Source organism: Trichoderma evansii (genome assembly GCF_050947405.1).
Source record: "Trichoderma evansii strain SZMC 28006 chromosome Unknown GGI43scaffold_2, whole genome shotgun sequence".
NCBI lineage: Eukaryota > Fungi > Ascomycota > Sordariomycetes > Hypocreales > Hypocreaceae > Trichoderma > Trichoderma evansii.
Genome location: NW_028145204.1, coordinates 2,197,208 through 2,216,996, shown reverse-complemented (window position 1 = coordinate 2,216,996; position 19,789 = coordinate 2,197,208). Strand labels below are relative to the sequence as shown.

At 49.8% G+C, this 19,789-nt stretch overlaps 5 protein-coding genes across 5 annotated transcripts; 2 read left to right on the top strand and 3 right to left on the bottom strand.

Moving 5' to 3' along the window:
• Positions 1–139: 139 nt before the first annotated feature.
• Positions 140–4,100, bottom strand: GGI43DRAFT_420496 (exportin CRM1; the record flags this gene model as incomplete). Its single annotated transcript, XM_083207824.1, has 10 exons — positions 140–377; positions 432–852; positions 915–1,062; positions 1,122–1,351; positions 1,444–1,914; positions 1,985–3,475; positions 3,544–3,615; positions 3,741–3,813; positions 3,920–3,949; positions 4,038–4,100. 10 exons carry the CDS (start codon positions 4,098–4,100, stop codon positions 140–142), a joined length of 3,237 nt encoding a protein of 1,078 aa, XP_083065234.1.
• Positions 4,101–5,371: 1,271 nt separating this feature from the next.
• Positions 5,372–6,724, bottom strand: GGI43DRAFT_379772 (alanine--glyoxylate transaminase; the record flags this gene model as incomplete). Its single annotated transcript, XM_083202891.1, has 4 exons — positions 5,372–5,458; positions 5,531–5,889; positions 5,955–6,580; positions 6,636–6,724. The coding sequence occupies 4 exons, from the start codon at positions 6,722–6,724 to the stop codon at positions 5,372–5,374; spliced, it is 1,161 nt and encodes a 386-aa protein (XP_083065233.1).
• A 555-nt stretch (positions 6,725–7,279) lies between these two features.
• GGI43DRAFT_162427 (protein arginine N-methyltransferase) lies at positions 7,280–10,312 on the bottom strand. Its single transcript, XM_083199567.1, has 4 exons — positions 9,876–10,312; positions 9,212–9,821; positions 7,726–9,149; positions 7,280–7,664 (listed from the first exon to the last, which is right to left on the bottom strand). Exons 1-4 carry the CDS (start codon positions 10,017–10,019, stop codon positions 7,485–7,487), a joined length of 2,358 nt encoding a protein of 785 aa, XP_083065232.1. The 5' UTR covers positions 10,020–10,312; the 3' UTR covers positions 7,280–7,484.
• Positions 10,313–10,553: 241 nt separating this feature from the next.
• On the top strand, positions 10,554–13,263 carry GGI43DRAFT_162466 (DEAH-box ATP-dependent RNA helicase PRP43). The gene is made up of 3 exons (XM_083199568.1): positions 10,554–10,981; positions 11,074–12,943; positions 13,014–13,263. The coding sequence occupies exons 1-3, from the start codon at positions 10,677–10,679 to the stop codon at positions 13,131–13,133; spliced, it is 2,295 nt and encodes a 764-aa protein (XP_083065231.1). The 5' UTR covers positions 10,554–10,676; the 3' UTR covers positions 13,134–13,263.
• Positions 13,264–18,167: 4,904 nt separating this feature from the next.
• On the top strand, positions 18,168–18,985 carry GGI43DRAFT_162702 (uncharacterized protein). The gene is made up of 3 exons (XM_083199569.1): positions 18,168–18,446; positions 18,554–18,837; positions 18,907–18,985. The coding sequence occupies exons 1-2, from the start codon at positions 18,336–18,338 to the stop codon at positions 18,806–18,808; spliced, it is 366 nt and encodes a 121-aa protein (XP_083065230.1). The 5' UTR covers positions 18,168–18,335; the 3' UTR covers positions 18,809–18,837; positions 18,907–18,985.
• The last annotated feature ends 804 nt before the right edge of the window (positions 18,986–19,789 follow it).

Sequence of the window (19,789 nt, the reverse complement as noted above, 5' to 3'; positions counted from 1 at the left end):
CTCGGATAGATGGCTTATATCACAGTCCGTAGAGCAGCCACCCATCTAAAGCTCCGTTCTGTAGCTCGGCCTTCTTCGAGCCTAGCGAGGTTTCGGCATCCCGTTTTGGCGCAACTTCCGCACGAAGTTCTTCCGGAAGTCAGAGCTCTTCGTCATCCAGATCTGATGGCTTCACAAGACCTCCGACCTTTTGTCGCCTCTCCATGTCTGCAGCTCGGGCATCGCGCTCCAGTTGCTCCTTCTCGACAATGAAGAGTTCGGCATTATCCCCGGCGAACTCTTTCAGGGAAATCAAGAAGTCACGGAGGTTGAGTCTGAACTTGTCATACTGTGTGTTCAGCGTGAACAGTCCCTCGACGAAGCTGGCGATTTGGGCTCTATATGTAGCTGTCAGCATCAAATTGAGCTAGAAAGAAAGGATAACGACTTACGCTTGAAGGTTAGGGAAGGCATTCTGTAATAGAGTGGCAACAGAGGCAGATAGGTACTCTCGGTTGCCAGTTCCAGCCTGGGCCTGGTCCGGTGTGTAGATGGGTCCTTGAATCTTCGGTGGTGTGCCATCAGCAGGGTGGATGAAGTAGAAGAGCTTCATCAGCAGCATAGACTGCGTCTTGAAACCCGCCTTGTGGTCACTGTCCGTGACAACGAAGAGCACATCCTGCAGGATAGTAACAAAGAAGCGCTGGAAGAAGGCATTGGCGGTATTAGGGTCCGTCTTTTCAGCAATGTTGGTGATCAGCTCCAAGCACATGTTAAGACCGGCAGCTTCAACATCTCTGTTGTCGTGCTTGAATGCCCATGAGCAAGAGTCGATGACAAACTTGAACTGGTTGTTGTCAAGTTTAAGCAGAGCTACTACCAGTCAGTTTCTGTTCATCCAAGATACTTGTATTGTAAATGCGTCATTGACATACCTGGGAAGCAGTGCAGGTTGATAGCTCGCAACAAGTTGAAGAACTCGACACGGTGCTCCGGGAACTCTGAAAAGTCCTTGTTGATCATCTCTAGAGTGCACTCAAAGACATTTTCCATGATTGTAGGAACTTGATCTTCCATCAACGCCTGTCGCAATGTTAGCTCACACTCGAAAAAGGAGAATTCATAAAAGTCCCATCACATACAGCAAGCTTTGTAATAATGGTTGACATGGCCTTCAAGACCTCAGCGTCACGAGCTCCTGGCACATTTCGGTTGTAGTCGACAAGGACTGAATCCAACAATGGGGGCACCATCTGAGCTCTGACGGCCTGTAGATCTTCGGCCTTGTCAACATAAGTCTCAATCAACTTGAGAATCTCCTTCTTGATCGTACGCAGACCGCGAACCTTGGGCATCTTGGTAGCCAGGTCACCTATAATACGTGTTAGTGCCCAGTTGATTTATAAGGGAAAGTGGAAGAGTGCTGCATAGAAAGTAAATAGAGATTAAACACTGGAGACCTACCATCTCGCGCGACGGCCTCGGAGATCAACGAGCTGGTGGCACGGTACATCTGCAGCATGTCGTGATAGATTCGACCAATCTGTGGGTAAAAGTAAGAGCCGGTGGAAGAGCACGCCGAAACGTTGGTCTTCATGATGTTTCCGATAACCTTGATGGTTTCAGCATCTTGCAAAATCGCAGAGTTCATGTTGGCCTGCTTGATGATTTCGCTCCAGGCAGCATTGGGGATGTTCATCAATTCAGCCAAGAGCCTCTCCTGCTGATTCTTGTTGCCTTGGGCAGCAACCATGTATCCGCAGGCCTCATAGAATGTATGAACTTGCTGGGGGGTAAGATCGCAGGTAATCTTGCCCATATTTCGTACAATTTCTTCGATAAAGGGCTCTGTCTCACTGGGCTGAAGGGCGACGAAGTGTCGTCGGCATTGCCTGGCAATCTTAATGAACGTATCGCAAGCCATGTCCTGGACACCTGCTCAATGGGTAAGCACATGGGAATGAGACGCAGTCGTTGAGGGGGTGGAATAGAGGATAAAACATACCTTCGTGTGACTCGTGCATGAACTCAAAGAGCTTGTTAACAACCGTCTTAAGGAATTTCCAGTGAGCCTTGAGGAAACGGGGGTACTGTCCAACAATATACATGATGTTACTGGCGACGACAGCTTTGTTATCTTTGCCTCGCTTCATTTCGGTAAGGCCAAGAAGATCCTTGATGACCGTGACAAGGAATCGCTTCTCTGTCTCCTCATTCATGGCGAGGGAGATGGAGCCAATGGCCCAGCAAAGGACGTTGCAGTTGTGCCATGACCACTCGGTACCGTCTACTTGGCGGGCCAGCTTCTCAGTCATGATATTCTCAGTATCAACCACGTCCAGATGTGTAAGGTAAACCAAACATTCTCTGATGGTCTTGTAGAGCTGCACAGTATCACCCTCCTTGACAAACTCGCGAACAATTTCTCCCTCGTCGTTTTCTACAATCAAGACTTCCTCAGGACGAACCATCTTCTCGATCATGACAACTCGCAGGTTGGAAAGGACTTCGTTATATTTGTGCTTTCGAAGAGGGTAGTTCATCAAAAGACTCGGGTTCGGAGCTCCGCTTCCAGACATGCCACCTCCTACAGCGAGTAAGGGGTTTAGATCGGTGATGGGAAGCTGCTGCATCTCCTCGTAAAGCTCTTGGACAAGCTTCAGCCAGTAGTCAAGGCAGATCTTGAAAACTTCTCGGTCGTCGATTTGCGATATTCTAACAAGATAGTAATGACCGTGAATAAGGTAATCTCTATTGGGAAGGTTTTCAATGAGATTAAGATGCATGCCAAAAAAGTTGCAAAGGAATAGAGCAAGGTTCTGGACAAATTCTTGGTCCTTGGAGTTGCTACTCGGGTAGGTAGCCTTAAGGTCGAGCGAGACCGGGATAATGTCCGCAATTGTGGTCAGAACCTCAGTAAACATCTTAACCAGCTGTTCATCGTATGAGTTGGGTTGTCCAGGTCCACCAGTCTGAAGACCACCAATCTCTGTGAGGCACTGAAGCGTGACGTTTCGAAACTCCGGGACGGACAAAAATCGGGTTCGCAAAGTATCGATAAGAGGCGTCTCGAAGATGTAGCCAAGAGGGATCCAGTTGCAGAAGCGGAGCAACGTCTCGAGGGTGGCCTTGATGAGACTAGGCTGGTTGGCAGAGTTGAGAACCTCCTGGCAGAGGGTGAAAATCTGAGAGAACTCGGCACACATGGTCTGCTTCAGGTTTCTCGTCTTGGTGGAAGTCATTTGCTCAGCTGAGTAGTCGAACACCTCTTCGGAGAGCAAGCGCAGAATGATCATGTTGTTCTCGCAAATCGAAAGGCTGGAGTGGCAAGAAGAAATGATTTCGTTGATGAACGTAGGCCAGTTGTGTGGCCATTCTTGCTTAAGAATCGAGACAAGCACGAGGTTGAGCTTGTTCAGGAGGGTCTTTTGGGCCCGCAGAGTCTCTTCGCTATTGGAGCACTGGATAATGAACTGGACGATGAAGTTTCGGATACCTAGTTAAAAGTGAAATCAAGCTATTAGCAATGCCAACTGCTTGACTAGCAAGTGGTAGCAGACTTACCTTGGCACTGTTCCCGAGGCAAAACTTTCCATCTTGTCATAATGACATTGTCAAGAACTTGTAAACCCAAGTCTGTTTTTGTTCAAAAATGTCAGTAAAAGAAAACGATGAATTTTGTGCTGTCGTATCCAGCTTGGGTTGCTGCTTTTGCTATGATTGTGGGTGGAAAGAGGAGAGGAAGAGGAGGGGTCACGTACACTTCGTCTGAGGGTACTGCGCGTCGGATAGAATCTTGTCGACCATGAGCCACGCATCGGGGTCTTCCTTGAACTACAGTTGACAAAATAATTAGCAAAACATTTCTAGCTTGCGGCTTGGTATCCCAGCACAGAGATCGGTTGCCGTGGAGAGAACGAAGACGCGGAAGAGTATTTACCTGGTTCAAGGCGGCTTGAGCTGCTTTTTGCTATAGTTGGAGCAAACAGAAAACCAAAGGGTCAGCTTCAATATAGTCCTGCCATAAAAAGAAATTCCAATAAGCTAGGTGAGCATACCTGCTCGCCGCGACCTTCGTAAAAGGCCCGGACCGTGCTATCGAGCTCCTCAATGGTAGGCATGGTGGGCAGACAGCGAGCGAGGGGGGGCTGTTTCTAAGGCGGGGGAGGGAATCGAGATCACCAAATCGAAATCCGGTCGACGACGCAGCGCACAAAGTGGCGGCTGTGCGGTGCGTCGGGGGCGTATGTTGGGGTTTCTCTCTGCGATCTCTCGGCGGCCAAGGAGAAAGAGAAACACGGACAACGGCGAAAAGGAAGAGCGCGCGGGTCGTGGAAGAAAAGAAAAATGCAAGGAAGTGAGGGAGAGTGAAAAGGCGGGCGGCGCGGTGGGGAGACGAGGTTAAAGAAAACAAGTAGTTGCGGAGCCTTTTTTTCGCTGCTTGCTGGAGCGGGAAATGAGCTAGAGCCGCGTGGTTGCTGCAGTGGAGAGGGCGGAGGCTTTCAGGCGGCTCGATGCCTGGAAGCTGCCTGGAGCAGTAATTGTCAGCAGGGCCACACAATAGCACAGCGCCTACAGCAGCGAGCTACAGCAAGTCGATGCCTGAGTCCAAGACATTAATGTCTGCAGCAGGCATGGCGGGGCTGAACTTTGCATTGATTTAACTCCTCCATCGCTGTTTTATCAGCCCATCCTAGCCATCCTAGCCACTCCTCGCTCTTCCTTCGATCGATTTTAACCGCCCAGCCCAACTTCAGCTTCAGCTCTCCTCTAGGCTACGGTAACGGGTACCTACGTTGCAGCCCGGAGATATTGCATCGAGCCGCCTTGGGAAACTAATCCTTGCTACGCAATCGTTATCGCTAGGCCGGACTTAGCGCTGTCATGACGTTACCATCCGAGGTCATGTATCAGTACTTTACTGTGTGATGTGATACGACAGCCTTGTCTTCCAACTTCAATACTTTCCCCCACCTGATTCAATGCGAGGCGCAAGCCCAGAGGCTAGATGGACAAGCGCTGCCGCAAGTATGTAACCTCATTCGCCGAGCTTAGACGACCTAATAGACAACTGGGCGCCTAATTCCAAGGTGAGCAGCCTGGAAGCAGGCTTGAGCATCAGGTTCATCTCGCATATACGGAATAGTGAAGTCGCGTATTATTAATGAGAACGCGCTTGTTTGACTAAAGGTGTCATAACCTTATGATTGCAAAATGACTAGCACTCCTATCTCGTCTAGGAACACCACCAACGCCACTCATCCTTTCGGACACTGTTGTTTTCAGTTTATCCTCCATACTTAGCTCGCTTGCTTACTTTTTATGTTTTAGCTTTTGTAACATCCCGTCCATCCCTCCATTATAAATTCCAGCGCCACCGCCCTCCCGCATCCTAAGCCTTAGCTGTATATCCACACTCCTCCAAGCTGGTCTTCAGGGCTTCAAGAGCCTTGTCGATATCTGTCCTAGCAGGGTCCGTCTATAACGTGAAATTGTCAGCATTTTTATTACCGTCTCATCATCATCAAGCGAATAAGCTATAGTCACTTACAACTGAGACACCCATGTGTCCGAACCGAATGTACTTAGTCGCAATCTCCTTGTGCAGGCCACCTGCGAAAATGACGCCCTTGCTAGCTAGCTTAGGCAGAACATTTGCAATCTGAACGCCATCGGGCAGGTAAATGGCCGTCATTGCGGAAGACTGATCTTCGGGCTTGGTTGCAACAATTTTCAAGCCAAGGTCGGCGATCGCCTTCTTTACCTTGTCAGACACCTCCTTGTGCCTCTGGAAGCGTTCCGACAATGGTCGAGCCAAAATTTGCTTCAGGGCAGTGTTCAGAGCGTGTACGAGCTGCGGTGATGGGGTGGCAAAGTATGAGGGCTTCTTTGCCTCGTAGTTTTGCATGACTAGACGAGAATTCAACATTAGCGCCGGCAGAAATTTGGAATGGATATGAATGTGAGAAACATACTGGGTGTCCAGTTCTTGAACGAAGCAAAATAGGATGCAGGAGGAGTCTTTCTGTTCTTAAAGACCTCCATTGCGCGTCCGCTGAACATCGAGATCGACAAGCCGGCAGGGCAGCCAATGGCCTTCTGAGGAGCCGTGATAACACCGTCCAGATCCCATTCGTCAAATGCAATCTCCTCGCAAGCAACACTGCAAACACCGTCTACAATGACCAATGTCTCCGGAGAAACCTTCCTCACGGCTTGGACAACGCTCTTGAGGTCGCTGACAACGCCAGTGGAAGTGTCGACATGGGTGACGGTAACAATCTTGTACTTCTTCTCCGCCAGGGCCTTCTCAATTTCCGGCACCTGAGGTCGTCCTCCAACGGGTCCCACCACCTTGGTAGGCTTGGCTCCATACGTGGTCAAGCAGTCGGCGAAGCTGTCACCAAAGTAGCCGGTGCTCAACACCAAGGCATCCTCGCCAGCCTCGATCAAGTTGGCAGCTACCAAGTCCCAGCCCAATGTGCCGGAGCCGCTGATAACGAAAGGCTGGGAAGCAGGGTTGGTAGTCTGGAAGAGAGGGCGAAGTAGGCTCAAGGTCTCGCCGAAGGTGTTCACGAAGGTAGGGCCGACATGGCTCTCGCTATTATCGCAATTAGCTACCCAATCAAGCTCTGGCCGAGAAGCGATGACATTACCTGAAGTGGCTCATTGACTGGAGGACGGCATCATCGAATTCAATGGGCCCAGGAATGAGCAGTGCTGGGTGTGCAGCTTGTGTCGACATTGTGGCTAATTGGCGCCTCGGGGCTGAAGCTTGGCGGAGTCTGGGGGTAGATGCGAGAGTCTCGGTGCTCGAACGAGGCGAAGATGAAGACAATGACGAAGACAAAGATAAATATGTCCTGGGTCTGGGGATGGAGGGGTAATAGCTGGACAGTAACGCGGTTTTGCGGGGCATCCCCCCAAGAGCCGATCGGACAGAGGCCATGGCTCCGCGCCGAATTTCTATCCCCACTTCCGCGCAGCAAGGCCGAGGGGCTGGAGAAAGGAAGAGAAGCAAGACGCCAATGAGCGGTTCTAGAGACAGATTCCACCAGGGGTTGGAAAGGGTCCTGGTACAAGTACGTGCTGGCATATCACATATACGGCGCTTGCGCTTGAGCGATTGCCCGATTGCCGGTACCGGTGCCGGGTCAACCGCCTTCCCCGCCGTGGAACGCGGCGAGGCCCGGAGGTGCTTCGGGGTCCCTTTAAAAGGCGTGTAAGCTACGCCATGATGCTGATAGCATCAACATATTGCCAAAAACAACGGCATGGCATGTTTCAGTACACTTGAGCCTAAATTCGCCATCAAATCAGCAGGAAATATTCTTCCGAGCATACAGCTCTAGACCGATTTCGGATTTTTTCAGCGTTGAATTTGTGAGCAAATCGGCTACATTTTTAACCGCCTTCAGAGACAACCCAGTTTTCTAGGCCTAGATTGCCGCAACCTTGAGGCTAAGAATGCCGCAACTATGCGGGCCAGACTAGCTAGCCGTGATCTACATTAGACAGGCTATCTTGCGGCTGCTACAGATATCCGAAGATGCCACCTTGACACGTGCAGAGGGCCCAACCCATGTCCACGCCTCCACGAGCCACTCGTACCAGACCTTGGTGTCGTCGGTCTGCCTCCACATGCTTACTTCTATCTCAGTATCCGCAGGGAAGTAAAGGGGTTGCTATTATCAATGTTAGTAAATGTTCGTTTCTCTAATGACTAGTTTAAAGAGCGAAACTTACCTTCAGTGGGAAGAAGATAGGGAACCAAGACACCATGTCTTTGCTCTTCTCATCAATTCGCTCCGGGTGAATGCTAATCTCAGTCTTTTTGCCCTTGTTCGGACCTGATTTCCGCTCATACAAGGTGGATTCGAAATATCCTGCCAATCCGTGGGTAACTCCACGAGTTCGAGCAACGAATGTCAAATGGCAGAATCTAGAGTTGTGATCGTTCGCTCCTGCAGCACCTGCCATGGATCCTCCCGTACCGCCGACAACTCCTCCGGAACGTCGCGCCACAACAGCGTCAAGTGTGGAATCAGGAATGGGGTGTGAAAACTCCCAGGCTTCCTGAAATCTCGGGTGACCTGGTACCTTCTGAGCCACAAAGTCCAGTGAAAACAGGCTCACCACCCAAGGCGTATCGAATGCAGTGGCATCAGTCTGAGCCCTTGAGTAAATGTCTGCGTACAGCTTCGGTGTGGCGATGGGGCTCAGGTGTGCTGTGTAAGACTGCGGGATGGAGATTCCGTGAGGCTTTGCCAAAACATGCTGAATACCATCCAGGCATTCGGGAGAAAGTTCGTTATCGCCAAAGGAGCCAAGCAGCTCAGAAATGAGGATATCGATCTTGCCATAAACTGGTCCAGTCTCAGGCGAATCTGAAATCAATGGGCCTTTCCATGCTCGCATGTCCGTCTTGACAACGTTGACTTTGCCGCCCCATTTCTGGGTATTTTGTCGAAGGAGGTATACATATGCGTTGGGGTTCTTTTCCAGGGCCCAGACTTCCACTTTGGAACCAGTAGATTCCGCGGCTTGGATAGCCTTGGTCACTATAGGGCCACGGCCAGAGCCGGCAACTGCCATTACAATAACACCAGGCTTAGATGTGGGGAGGTTAAGCTCGTTCCATTCTTTCAAAGCCTCAGCTATGGCCAGCTCGTACTGGTCGTATTTGATGGCATCGTTTTCGAAGACCTCATATGTTGCTGATTCAAGATTGTCTGACAGCGGCTGCAACGGCGACTGTAGCCAATCTTGGAAGTTGGTAAGAATGGGAGTCTCTAAGACTGAAAATGGAGCCTGTTGCGTTTCCAACCACCGCAAGTACTCGCAGTAGACGTTAGAATCGGTAGACACGCGAAATGCGGGTCTGCTTGCTTCCTCCAAGCTGGGGAAATCAGCCTCCGACAAAGACGGCTTCTCATCCTTGCCATCCGTAATGTGTCGTACATCAGGGCCAACATCGCAAAGCAGAAGCCATGGAGCATTCTTCAAGCGCATGTAGGCGAAAATCATGTCCTGGTGATTTCTGGTGAGACTGGGATAGCCTGCCTTGTTCTTCTGGAAGACCTCGGGGCCAAGAGTCAAGTAGTGGAGGGGTTCACAGAACCAGCGGTTTTGCAGATCCTTCTCTGCCATAACCTTTGGCACCTTCAGCGCTATAGAGGTGAGAGTTAGCAAGAAGAAGCAAAGAACGAGAAAGAGGTGATTGTTTGCATACCAACAAGAAGCCTAGGGTTGTATTTGCAAACCGACCTAATTTGGTTCCAGGAATCCCAGCTGGTAAAGATATCAATGTCACCTCCAACTGCTTTCGAAGCTTCCTGTTCATCCAACGAGGACAGTGTCTCGTTCTGGGCTCCAACAAGTGGCTCACGATACATGGGAATATGAATTAAAACAGAGATAGAGGGAGCAATAGTCAAGACCTCCTGAATAGCCCTAGAGTACTGTGCGAGACCTTGGTTTCCTCCATCCTTGGACGCATCCCGGCCCGGTCCAGTAATGATGATGCTCTTCACACCGCACCAGCTGGCATAGTTAACTTCAAGGTTCAGCACCTGACGAGAGATATTGGCAATGACAGGGTCGTTTGAGCAAAGATCAATCCAGGGGCTTGTGTATGCAACATAAGTATTGACTGCCTGAGAGGGAAACATGCTAGTATCCTCCGGGGTGAGGGGAAGAAGGATAGGGTCAGCACGACTCGCCGTAGCGATACTGGTCCCCTTCTCGCCATTTGTCTTGAGAGTTGCCAGATGGTCCGATACAACTTTGAAGACTCGAGATTTAAAGTTACTGTTGGTGATAGGCGTAGTAGCCACAGAAAACTGGAACCGGGTTAGTATTCAGGAACGGCCAAGCGGTCTCATCAGCTTACTTGCATCTTGATTTAGCAGGTAGCCATATTGCAGCTCTGACAGCGGTGTTTCTCTTTTAGAGTCGTGGTACCCAAGAGTAAACATGGGCCGATTCTCCCGGTAGTCTCCCTGGAGAGAAAAGCCCCCGGCGTCTGATCCTGTTGCCATTTTTTGAAAGAAGGCTATGCAAGAAGTCTGTATGCTTCACCTGAAAGATTCTATCTGGCTGGAGAGGTTGAGCCTTGAAGTCGCTTTTATCTACACCAAAAAAAAAGGATATATATATTCGATAAATGGCCCGCAATATACAAGAGATGGTCAGATATATCTGACTCTCTTCGTTTCGTGAGTGGGCAGCAATGCTCAAGCCCCTCTCACCTGAATTTCAAAACGGGTTCTTTGCTGTCAGTGCTTTTCTCAGTGGGAAAACAGGGCAGTGTCGCTACAGTGCGTCATTTCTGCCCATGTTACTTCCAGCTGTTAGTGACTGGCTGCCTAGGAATATATACCGTATCGGTATAGGCTCATATTTTCTCGTACCAAAGAAATATTTGCTAAAAATCAATGAAAAACAGTAGTATATTATTCCATAAATATTCAGGCCATCTATTCTATACCTTTTTAATTGTTCATAGCGACTTAGAGGACACAATAACTTTGACATGGGCAGTGCGAGTAATCCCTTACGATGCACCGTAGAAAACTAGTCATCTTTATCGATAAGCAATTCTGCCAGTCCCGCCAAAATTTTCTAGACCAACCGCGACTGACAGGCAGACATTCAGCGCCAACCAATCTTTTTTGCGGCAGCCCACCATCGTCACCATGGCGGACAGAGCAGTGAAACGAGCGAGCTCGGACTACGAGGAGGCTTCCAACAAGAAGACCAAGACCGACGGAAAGCCTAATCCATACCTGGCTCACATGTACGAGGAGGAGAACAATGGCTGGGGCTCTGGCGAGCCGGCTGCCAACTCGCCTTTGGCAGGCATGAAGCGCCGCGAGACCTCTGCGCAACAAGCATCCAAGGCTGAGGATTCGGACTCAAACCCATTCACAGGCCGTGAGCATTCGCAAAAGTACTTTCAAATTTTGCAAACACGACGAGACCTCCCCGTCCACAAGCAAAGGTATGTGTTACTACGTGGGATTCACCGCATCGCCCTCGCGCTCCTTCTCCATATAAGATAGGCGAATTGCTCACTTTTACTTTCAATATTAGGCAAGAATTCCTCGACAAGTACCACTCGACCCAGATCCTCGTCTTCGTCGGTGAGACTGGTTCCGGAAAGACCACTCAGATCCCCCAGTATGTCGTATACGATGAACTTCCGCATCTCAATGGCAAGCTTATTGCCTGTACGCAGCCACGTCGAGTCGCCGCCATGTCGGTAGCCCAACGTGTGGCCGACGAGATGGACGTCTCGCTCGGAGAGGAAGTCGGTTACAGTATCCGTTTCGAGGACAAGACATCGCAAAAGACCATGCTGAAGTACATGACGGATGGTATGCTTCTACGTGAGGCCATGCACGACCACGAGATGTCTCGATACAGCTGTATTATTCTCGACGAAGCCCACGAGAGAACATTGGCTACCGATATCCTCATGGCCCTACTCAAGCAGATTGCTGAGAGACGTCCTGACTTGAAGATTATTATCATGTCTGCTACGCTTGATGCTCAAAAGTTTCAAAAGTACTTCAACGACGCTCCCCTCCTGGCCGTTCCTGGACGAACTCACCCTGTCGAGATTTTCTACACCCCAGAGCCAGAGAAGGATTACGTCGAAGCTGCAATTAGAACAGTTCTGCAGATTCACGCCTCAGAACCCGAAGGCGACATCTTACTGTTCCTCACAGGTGAAGATGAAATTGAGGATGCCTGTCGAAAAATTGGCCTCGAGGCCGAGGAGCTGACGCGGGAAGTGGACGCCGGCCCGCTGGTAGTTTATCCTCTGTATGGTACGCTGCCACCTCACCAGCAGCAGAAAATCTTTGACAAGGCACCTGGGCCGCTCAAGAAGGGGGGACGACCTGGCCGAAAAGTTATTGTATCGACCAACATCGCCGAAACCAGTTTGACTATCGATGGTATTGTCTACGTCGTCGACCCTGGCTTCAGCAAGCAAAAGATTTACAATCCCCGAATCAGAGTCGAATCTCTGCTGGTTTCGCCCATCTCCAAGGCCTCGGCACAGCAGCGTGCCGGTCGTGCCGGTCGTACAAAGCCTGGTAAATGCTTTAGACTCTACACTGAAAAGGCATTCAAGAAGGAGCTCATCGAGCAGACTTATCCCGAAATTCTGCGGTCTAACCTGGCCAACACCGTTCTAGAGCTAAAGAAGCTCGGCGTTGAGGATCTTGTTCACTTCGACCTCATGGACCCTCCTGCCCCTGAGACCATGATGCGTGCCCTGGAAGAGCTCAACTACCTTGCCTGTCTCGATGACGACGGTGAGCTGACCACTCTCGGCAGTCTTGCATCCGAGTTTCCCCTGGATCCCGCCTTGGCTGTCATGCTCATCTCCTCGCCGGAATTCTATTGCTCCAATGAAATTCTCTCCATCACTTCCCTCCTGTCAGTCCCCCAGATCTTTGTCCGACCCGCCAATAGCCGTAAGCGTGCAGACGAGATGAAGGCACACTTCGCTCACCCCGACGGTGACCACCTGACGCTGCTCAACGCCTACCATGCCTTCAAGGGCCAGGAGACTTCGGATCCCAGCTACGCCAAGCAGTGGTGCCACGAGCACTTCCTATCCTTCCGCCACCTCTCCAGCGCAGACAGCGTTCGTGCCCAACTGAAGCGGATCATGGAGACGCACGGACTCGACCTCGTCTCGACGCCATTCGAGGACAAGAACTACTACACCAACATTCGGAGGGCCATGCTAGCAGGCTTTTTCATGCAAGTCGCCATGAAGGAGAGCTCTGGCAAGGTTTACCGCACTGTGAAGGACGAGCAGGCTGTCATGATCCATCCCTCAACTGTGCTTCGCACCGAGTACGACTGGGTTCTGTACAACGAATTCGTCCTTACATCCAAGCAATACATCCGAACATGCACAGGTATCAGGCCAGAATGGTTATTGGTGAGTAATCTGAACCGCACTCCACCCTTTTGCATAAAATAAAGTGAGGCGAGACGCTAACTAATTACAGGAAATTGCACCCGTATACTTCAACCTGGACACCTTTGAGGACGGCGACATCAGACGGTCATTGGTCCGGGCTGCGGAGAAGAAGAGGAGAAAGGAGGCCATGAAAAAGACTGGTCGGTGAGGAGCATGCAACGAAAGATGGCATATATCTGAGACGCGTTGCTGCTGCTTGCACATAATCAAACTGCCAAGATTGGCTCAGACATTGTCGCGTGCCATCATGGAGACCAGCCTAGCTTTGATGACAGCCTCTCTTTCTCTTTCTGCCCCTCTTCTCATGCGTCTTTCCTTGCAGCTGATTTAAAATAGACGTGCCAAGATATCCATTGGCAGTTGGGGTTTAAAAAATCTCGGAAGGGCTCCACTCTCCCTGGCTCAATACTACCACAGAAGAACAGATTGTGTAGACGATACATGCACACAGCTGTCAAATGGCCAGTTACCGCCTTCAAATGTTACGAATCCCGGTTTCTGATTACTCTTCCTTGTTTTTTGGGCATATACATCTTGGGGGAGGAGAAATGGACTTTTTGCTCTGTAAGGGATAAAGAGGAGGCATTGCATTAGTAGCTGCGTTGCTTTTTGGCGTCACTTTATTTGTTGGACCAGTTAGAATTTAGACGCAGACTTGTTTGCTTTTAATTTAAACGAGCGTATGGGTAGGATTCTCAGCTGCTGCAATATAGAATGTTTTGGGAGATAGCTCGATATCCCCCACACTGAACGCCTTCTTCTTTTTTGCCTAGTTACTTGTGTATTCGTGTCCATCCGTCACAGCTGAAAGAAGCCAAGAAGAGGGAAAAAAGGGGGGCATGTGTGCAAGCAAGAGGAGGTGGATACTGTAGCAAGTAGCTTCTCAGACGAATTTACTTGTCTCCTTCGCAACCAATAGACAAATCTGGTTAAGATATAGCAGATTGCATAAATGAAAGGCTTCGAGCATAAACAAGATATCACGCCGAGACAACAAATGTCTGCGCCTGCAATGGGCCTCCTAGCCGCGCGCTCGGAAAGCCTTGAGAGTTTCAAACAACCTTGATCCACTACCTACCGCCGACTTTACCTTATGCTCCCCCAAAGATGGATGGTGACTACACAGATCCTTCTGCCAAGCGGCCCGGTATCCCGGAGGCTGGCACGAACAATTGTTAGTAGCTGTGTTAGTGGGCTTGTACAAACATCCCTAGTGACGGCAGCACCCGTGTGGAGCTATTCAATCGCTTCGTCGCTACGTTGTCACGCCTGTACGAGCACAAGCGAATCTATGGCTCGCCATCCTTCGCACCCTCTAGTAGCTAATTATGTCGTAGAGAGCAGATACTAGCACTGTCGACTAATGTACTAGTATGCAGCCAAGTGAAAGGCCAGACGAACTGGTTGGTCACTTGACAGCGGTCAGGAGGGACTGCAGCCTTCCTTCTGCAAGCTGAGCGCAGTATATGAGAGGAACATTGGCTCGGGGAGCGACAATCCATGGTCCGAGGCTTAGAGCTGCGCCGGACATGCAAGCTGCATTAGTATGCACTATGCATACAGACCTGCCGGTGTAAGTGTTGCACCTATTCGCAGATGTAGTTGTAAACGACATACTACTGTACCAGATGCGTGATATGCTCTGCACCATATTTGGCTGTGGAGGGGCGTGCGCTTTACCACAAAAGCAGTTACATTAGCTAGCGCCGTCACAAAAACAGAAACAGGAACAAGGGATCGATCCGCGGAAAGTTTGGATCTGGCGCTACCTCGTCGTGCTCAGGTACCCTTCTGCAGAATGCCCTTTTTGCCTCGAACAGCTGACTTATGGAATCGTGGTGGCGATTCGAGACGAGAGAGTGAGACCACTCCTTAATAAGAAGGGCACGGCATAATAATCAGTCGCCGAAATTGGGATTGCCTGATGACACTGGCGAAAGTGGCAACAAAGCCAGTAGCGACGAAACAGCAGCCAAACCGGCATCGAGGGACTTATTCCAATTGGGCCTCAGCTAGAGTCAGTAGTAGTATCATAGTATTTTTGGATGCCCCAATTGCTCTAGCACGCGCTCGAATTAGACTTGTTTGCTTGACTTCGCTTCCTGCAACTGCTAGTTCGCAGACACCATGCCCAAAGGCGTTATTATCCGCGGCTCTAGGAGTGCGTCGAATGCTCCTAGTATGCGGCTGAAACGCCATCGGCATCAACGTGGGAGAAAACTTGCCTTGCTGTATCGTTTCGTCGTTTCCTTATGCATGGAGTAAATTCATCCTCCGCCGCCCGCCGTGCTATTCACCAATGGTACCTGGATCCACCTATTCGGCCAGAAGGCTCGTGTGAGTTAAACAAGGAATGTTATGGCGGCCAAATAAGAAAATGCTTATAGAATGACACGTATAAGCCTATTTGGCTTCATTAACGTCTAATATCGGTTAGGCATCGGCAAATAGCTGATAGAGGGGCGTCTTAATATTATGAAGTATTACGGCCAGGGAAGCACGATTGAGCAACAGCACAAGGCCTCCAAACAGTTGAAAATCGTATGCGAAATCCTCGAATTATTGGTACGAGGAGCAAGAGTCCGTCCTACACCAGTATTTCATAAGTATTATGCAAGGGTCCCTTTTTTTCCCCTCTCTTGTCAACTTCAAGGTGGCCAATGCGACAAAACGATATGACAGTTGAGTAATGGCGAAATGTTGAAACGGCCTTGGATGACGCAGGGCCATCGCTTTTGCTCCACCTGTACATTACATCCCATGAGCCTAAAAGCCCCATTATAGCCCCATGGAGAGCTCTAAGTGGTGTCAAAAAACCGTGGCCTGTCAAACTACAACGGTACCATCGTACGGCTTAAAATTCCAGAATTAGCAGCACAGGCTTGCCGGACCAGATAGCCGCAATTGCTACACGGAGCGGACCGAGACCCAAGCTAAAGCGGAACCAGGTAGTAGCAACGGAGTGAATTCTAACAGCGATGTTCCTTGATCCAGCGTACCAAGGGGCAGTCTCGTCTCAATCTAATACACGGTATACCCCGTTGCAAGTTCCTATTATAGCATCGGCATTTGCTGCGGGACTTTAATGTAGAGGCTCTCTTCCTCTTATCCGTGTCACATTTCCGGCTTTCCGTGGCTGTCTGCGTACGCAGGGTATGTTGGGTCCCGAGCTGTTGCTGGTTCTCGGCTGCGGCATGCGAGAAAGCAGGAAAGAGAAAACAACAATTTGTCTGGTTGGCCGAAGCCGATAGTTTGACCAAAGCCGGTAGCAATTCCGTAGGAGAGAACATCGAATCACTCGCCCATCACAGACTTCTCTCACAATCCAAATAGAGAAAGTCGAGAGTGCTGTACAGCCAATGAGAGGCTGCATAACAGCGACTGGGATGAGTACGCTTGACCAGACAAACAATCACAACTCTTGTCTTCTCTTTTCTCTGAATACACGCAGTATCGAGACAACAACGCTTGTGGAAGCCCAAACCCGCACATAACCGCAGCCGCGCCTAGCTCTGTCAAATAACGCTTCGGTCTCGTGTTCTATGCCCGTGGCAAAATTCCATTGTGGAACTTATAAATGTACACCCCGGGGAATGCCGTTTGCATTTAAAACAAACAAAGATGTACTTTGTAATCGTATACATCAGGGATACCCTTCCTCGGTGGAAGTTTTTGATGTCAGAAGAATGCCGGTCGCCATTGGCTGTACAGTAGTTGCAAATAGCAGCAGCAGCAGCAGCAGCCGACAGATAGCTGTCTATTATACAGAAGGCCGCCAAGCATACAATACCTCGGAACAAACAGCATTGATGTCTCTTTGCTCTTCTGGGGAAAGGGGGAGACCCAAATTCAACAAAATGTGTCCCGGATTCTGTAGTCGAGGTACACTTTATTAGCTAATGTTCTGTAAAAGTGAGATGAGTCGCTTGAATAGTGTTGAGATGAATTTTTCTTTGATATATGTTGGCTATTAGATTTCGTATCTCACCTTTGAGCGTTGTGCGCGCATGAAGTGACTGAGCGCCACCCACTAGAGCCGCGCAAACAAGCCTAAATCCTCTTCTACTCGTCTAAGTGTGCGGGTCGGACAGTCCCGTCTTCCGTTAGATCATCACATCCCTCATATTTAGGCTCAAATAGTTGACGTGTTAACTTTGCGGCTTCAGCTTCATGTGTCTCCGTAGTGGGCCACATCCTAGATCCATCATCTCGACCAGCGGCGTATACAACTCAGACCTACCTCACTTGCAGCATGCAAGGGGCGATGGCGAGACAAGCGAAGGAGTATAAACTGCTCCATTTGTAATAATACATACATACAGCCGAATGTTGGAGTATGCGACTGGATGTCCAGGGTCGCTCTCACCAGCGAGAGCTTCCATGACCGGCCCCATAGGGCGGCCGCCCAACATAGCTGGCACATCTCAACAGTACGCTAAAGAAAAAAGATAGAGCAGCATTATTCATAGCTAGTGCTCTTGAGACCATCTTTAGTAGCAGCAGCTGAGATGGTGCTAGTAGTAGTAATTTACTAGGCTTCTGCTAGCATCGGGAAAAAGCTCGCTGGCTCTGGCCTTGGTTTTTTCTTCTTCTTGTTTTTTCACGTGTCAGCGCTGGGCCATTGCGGTCATTGCCTGGTCTGAAGTCAGCTATCGGACTACTCTACACAAATGCCAGGTATGAAGTTTGAATACACCCCTTTCCCGGGCATGACTTCTTGTTGCATCTTGGGTTGAAATCAAACCCATCTATGATAGGCAGCGTTACATGCTGTGGTCTTTTTGGCGTTGAGCAATCCGTGCTCTGCAGCATGCAAACAAGGATCCGGCAATTAGTGCGGTTTCTGTGCGTAAAGCGACTGGGGATTCAGAGCCAGGCCTTGGCTATGGCCCAGACACCCCTGAACAATGACCTCCCGGTCACGCTACTGTCTTCCCAAGCGGGATGGGAGACCTGGTCAAAGGCTGCAATGCAGCATTGGCCAAACACCCCCCTAGAGAAAGAGTGCTTTTAAGATACGGAGCAAGCGGATAGCGTAGGGTGAGAATAATTTGTCGGTGATGTAAGGAAGCATTCCGGGGCATGTGTGTATTTTGTACATGCAGGAGCCCGGGGGTTTGGCTTTATGAGGCCGCGCCGCGTCCGCGATCTTGATATATATAAGTCGTCAAAGAATCTTTTCTTCCCACCTTTATCTTGATCAGCACGTTCAACTTTTCCTTCAGTAATCAAAAGGTTATACCACGTAGCATTTTGCCCTGCTAGCGGTCTTTCTTTTTCGTCAGCGAATCTTGACCTGCCCTTTCTTGATTTACCCTTCCTTTTCACGTATTTTATCCTTGTCACATCAATGAAGATGAGCAGCAGCGGCGGTTTTTACAAGTACCGCTGCAAGAATTTTTACTCACACAACTGCCCGAACTGGGTGTGGGTGAACAATTCGCCATGTGCTACCTGCATTGTAAGTCATATGAATACACGAGGCCGTTGTCCAGCTGGAGCATGGATACTCCGCGAAGCAGTATGTAAGACCTAGGGCGCTAACATAGAGTTTTTTCTCTCTTACAGGCTGAGGGCAAAGATGCCGATGAACTATCGCATTCGTCATCGATGACGTCCCGAGAAACTCTCACACCTCGTGTCCAAGACGACATCCTACAATATACAATGGCAGAACTTGTTGCATCAAGTGCCTCCGGAGAGAGCCGTGGTCTCCATGATAAAGTCAACGACATTGTCGATGATGATGAGCCACTTGATGCGCTGTCAACGATGAGCTATGACATGCCATTTTCACACCGAATGAAAGTCCTCTGGCAATAGCTCTAGTATAACAATTTCACTTGACTCTGGTAAGAAAGAGGCTGCATGATGTCCAGGCCCGCTTTTTTTTTTAATTTCAAGGGCTAACGATGGGGTAGGGGTCACTTCAGATCTCTGAAGCAGGCTCTATCAGATTCTGCAAATAACTAAGCAGGAGATGCAGACATGCCCTGTTCCAGACTCTCCTCCATGGCAAGTGTCATGGTCTCACGGATTCTGAAATAGCTGCTCTCACACACATTTGTTTGGAAAGGAACATGGTAAGGGTTTAGGCTAGGCTGGGTTCAACGGTTGAGAAAAAAATTCGGCGTTGGTTCAAAAGAGAAGGAGAAGCGGATGAGAAGAAGAAAAAAGCGAGGAAAAAAATTTGCACTACCCTGTTGCAGCAGTCCTTGGCTGCTGCATTGAGATGGCCTGATGCCCACAAACTGGACTACCTGGCCTCTCAAAGGGCGGAAAACAAGGGATTGGAAACTGGCAAGGGATTTGGGAACTTTTTGTTCTCGGGCAAGATTATGTAACCTCGGGGTGGAAAAGTGTGTTTTGTCCTTTTTTTGTGTTCTTTCATGGGGAAGCGAGTTTGCGAGGCTCTGTCTTCGCATCTCGTCTGATCTTTACCCCGAGCTGTCGTTACTGGGCTTAGATCAATTGCGAATAGAATAGCTTTGATGCAGTGAGATTTCGCTCTCAAAGGAGTTGCCGCGTGCCAGACAGCGGCTCGGCTGCGTGCTTGCAAGCAGGCAGCGATCAATCGTCCATCCTGGAGCTCAAACAGGATCGGCCCTTCATGCTAGCCTTTTGCGCGGTGCCTCCCGGCGGCCGTCGAGGGGAGCGATCCCTTTTCCCGTTTCCCGTTAGCTGTGGGCTCGTGGCTGGCGAGTCGGCTCCGTTGCCGTTAGCCTAGTGCTGCTAGTTCTGTTGCCCGTTAGTGGGCAGAGGCCAACCTCGTCTCGTCTCGTATCGTGCGCCTGTCAAAGCTGA

What these genes read in the sequence shown, in the direction of transcription:
- GGI43DRAFT_162427 (XM_083199567.1), bottom strand. Translation starts at nt 10,019, where the DNA reads ATGGCAACAGGATCAGACGCCGGGGGCTTTTCTCTCCAGGGAGACTAC. An exon ending in GCTACCTGCTAAATCAAGAT is followed by an intron (nt 9,822 to 9,875) that starts GCAAGTAAGCTG and finishes ACCCGGTTCCAG; the next exon opens with TTTTCTGTGGCTACTACGCC. An exon ending in CAACCCTAGGCTTCTTGTTG is followed by an intron (nt 9,150 to 9,211) that starts GTATGCAAACAA and finishes TCACCTCTATAG; the next exon opens with CGCTGAAGGTGCCAAAGGTT.
- GGI43DRAFT_162466 (XM_083199568.1), top strand. Translation starts at nt 10,677, where the DNA reads ATGGCGGACAGAGCAGTGAAACGAGCGAGCTCGGACTACGAGGAGGCT. An exon ending in CTCCCCGTCCACAAGCAAAG is followed by an intron (nt 10,982 to 11,073) that starts GTATGTGTTACT and finishes TTTCAATATTAG; the next exon opens with GCAAGAATTCCTCGACAAGT. An exon ending in TCAGGCCAGAATGGTTATTG is followed by an intron (nt 12,944 to 13,013) that starts GTGAGTAATCTG and finishes AACTAATTACAG; the next exon opens with GAAATTGCACCCGTATACTT.
- GGI43DRAFT_162702 (XM_083199569.1), top strand. Translation starts at nt 18,336, where the DNA reads ATGAAGATGAGCAGCAGCGGCGGTTTTTACAAGTACCGCTGCAAGAAT. An exon ending in CGCCATGTGCTACCTGCATT is followed by an intron (nt 18,447 to 18,553) that starts GTAAGTCATATG and finishes TCTCTCTTACAG; the next exon opens with GCTGAGGGCAAAGATGCCGA.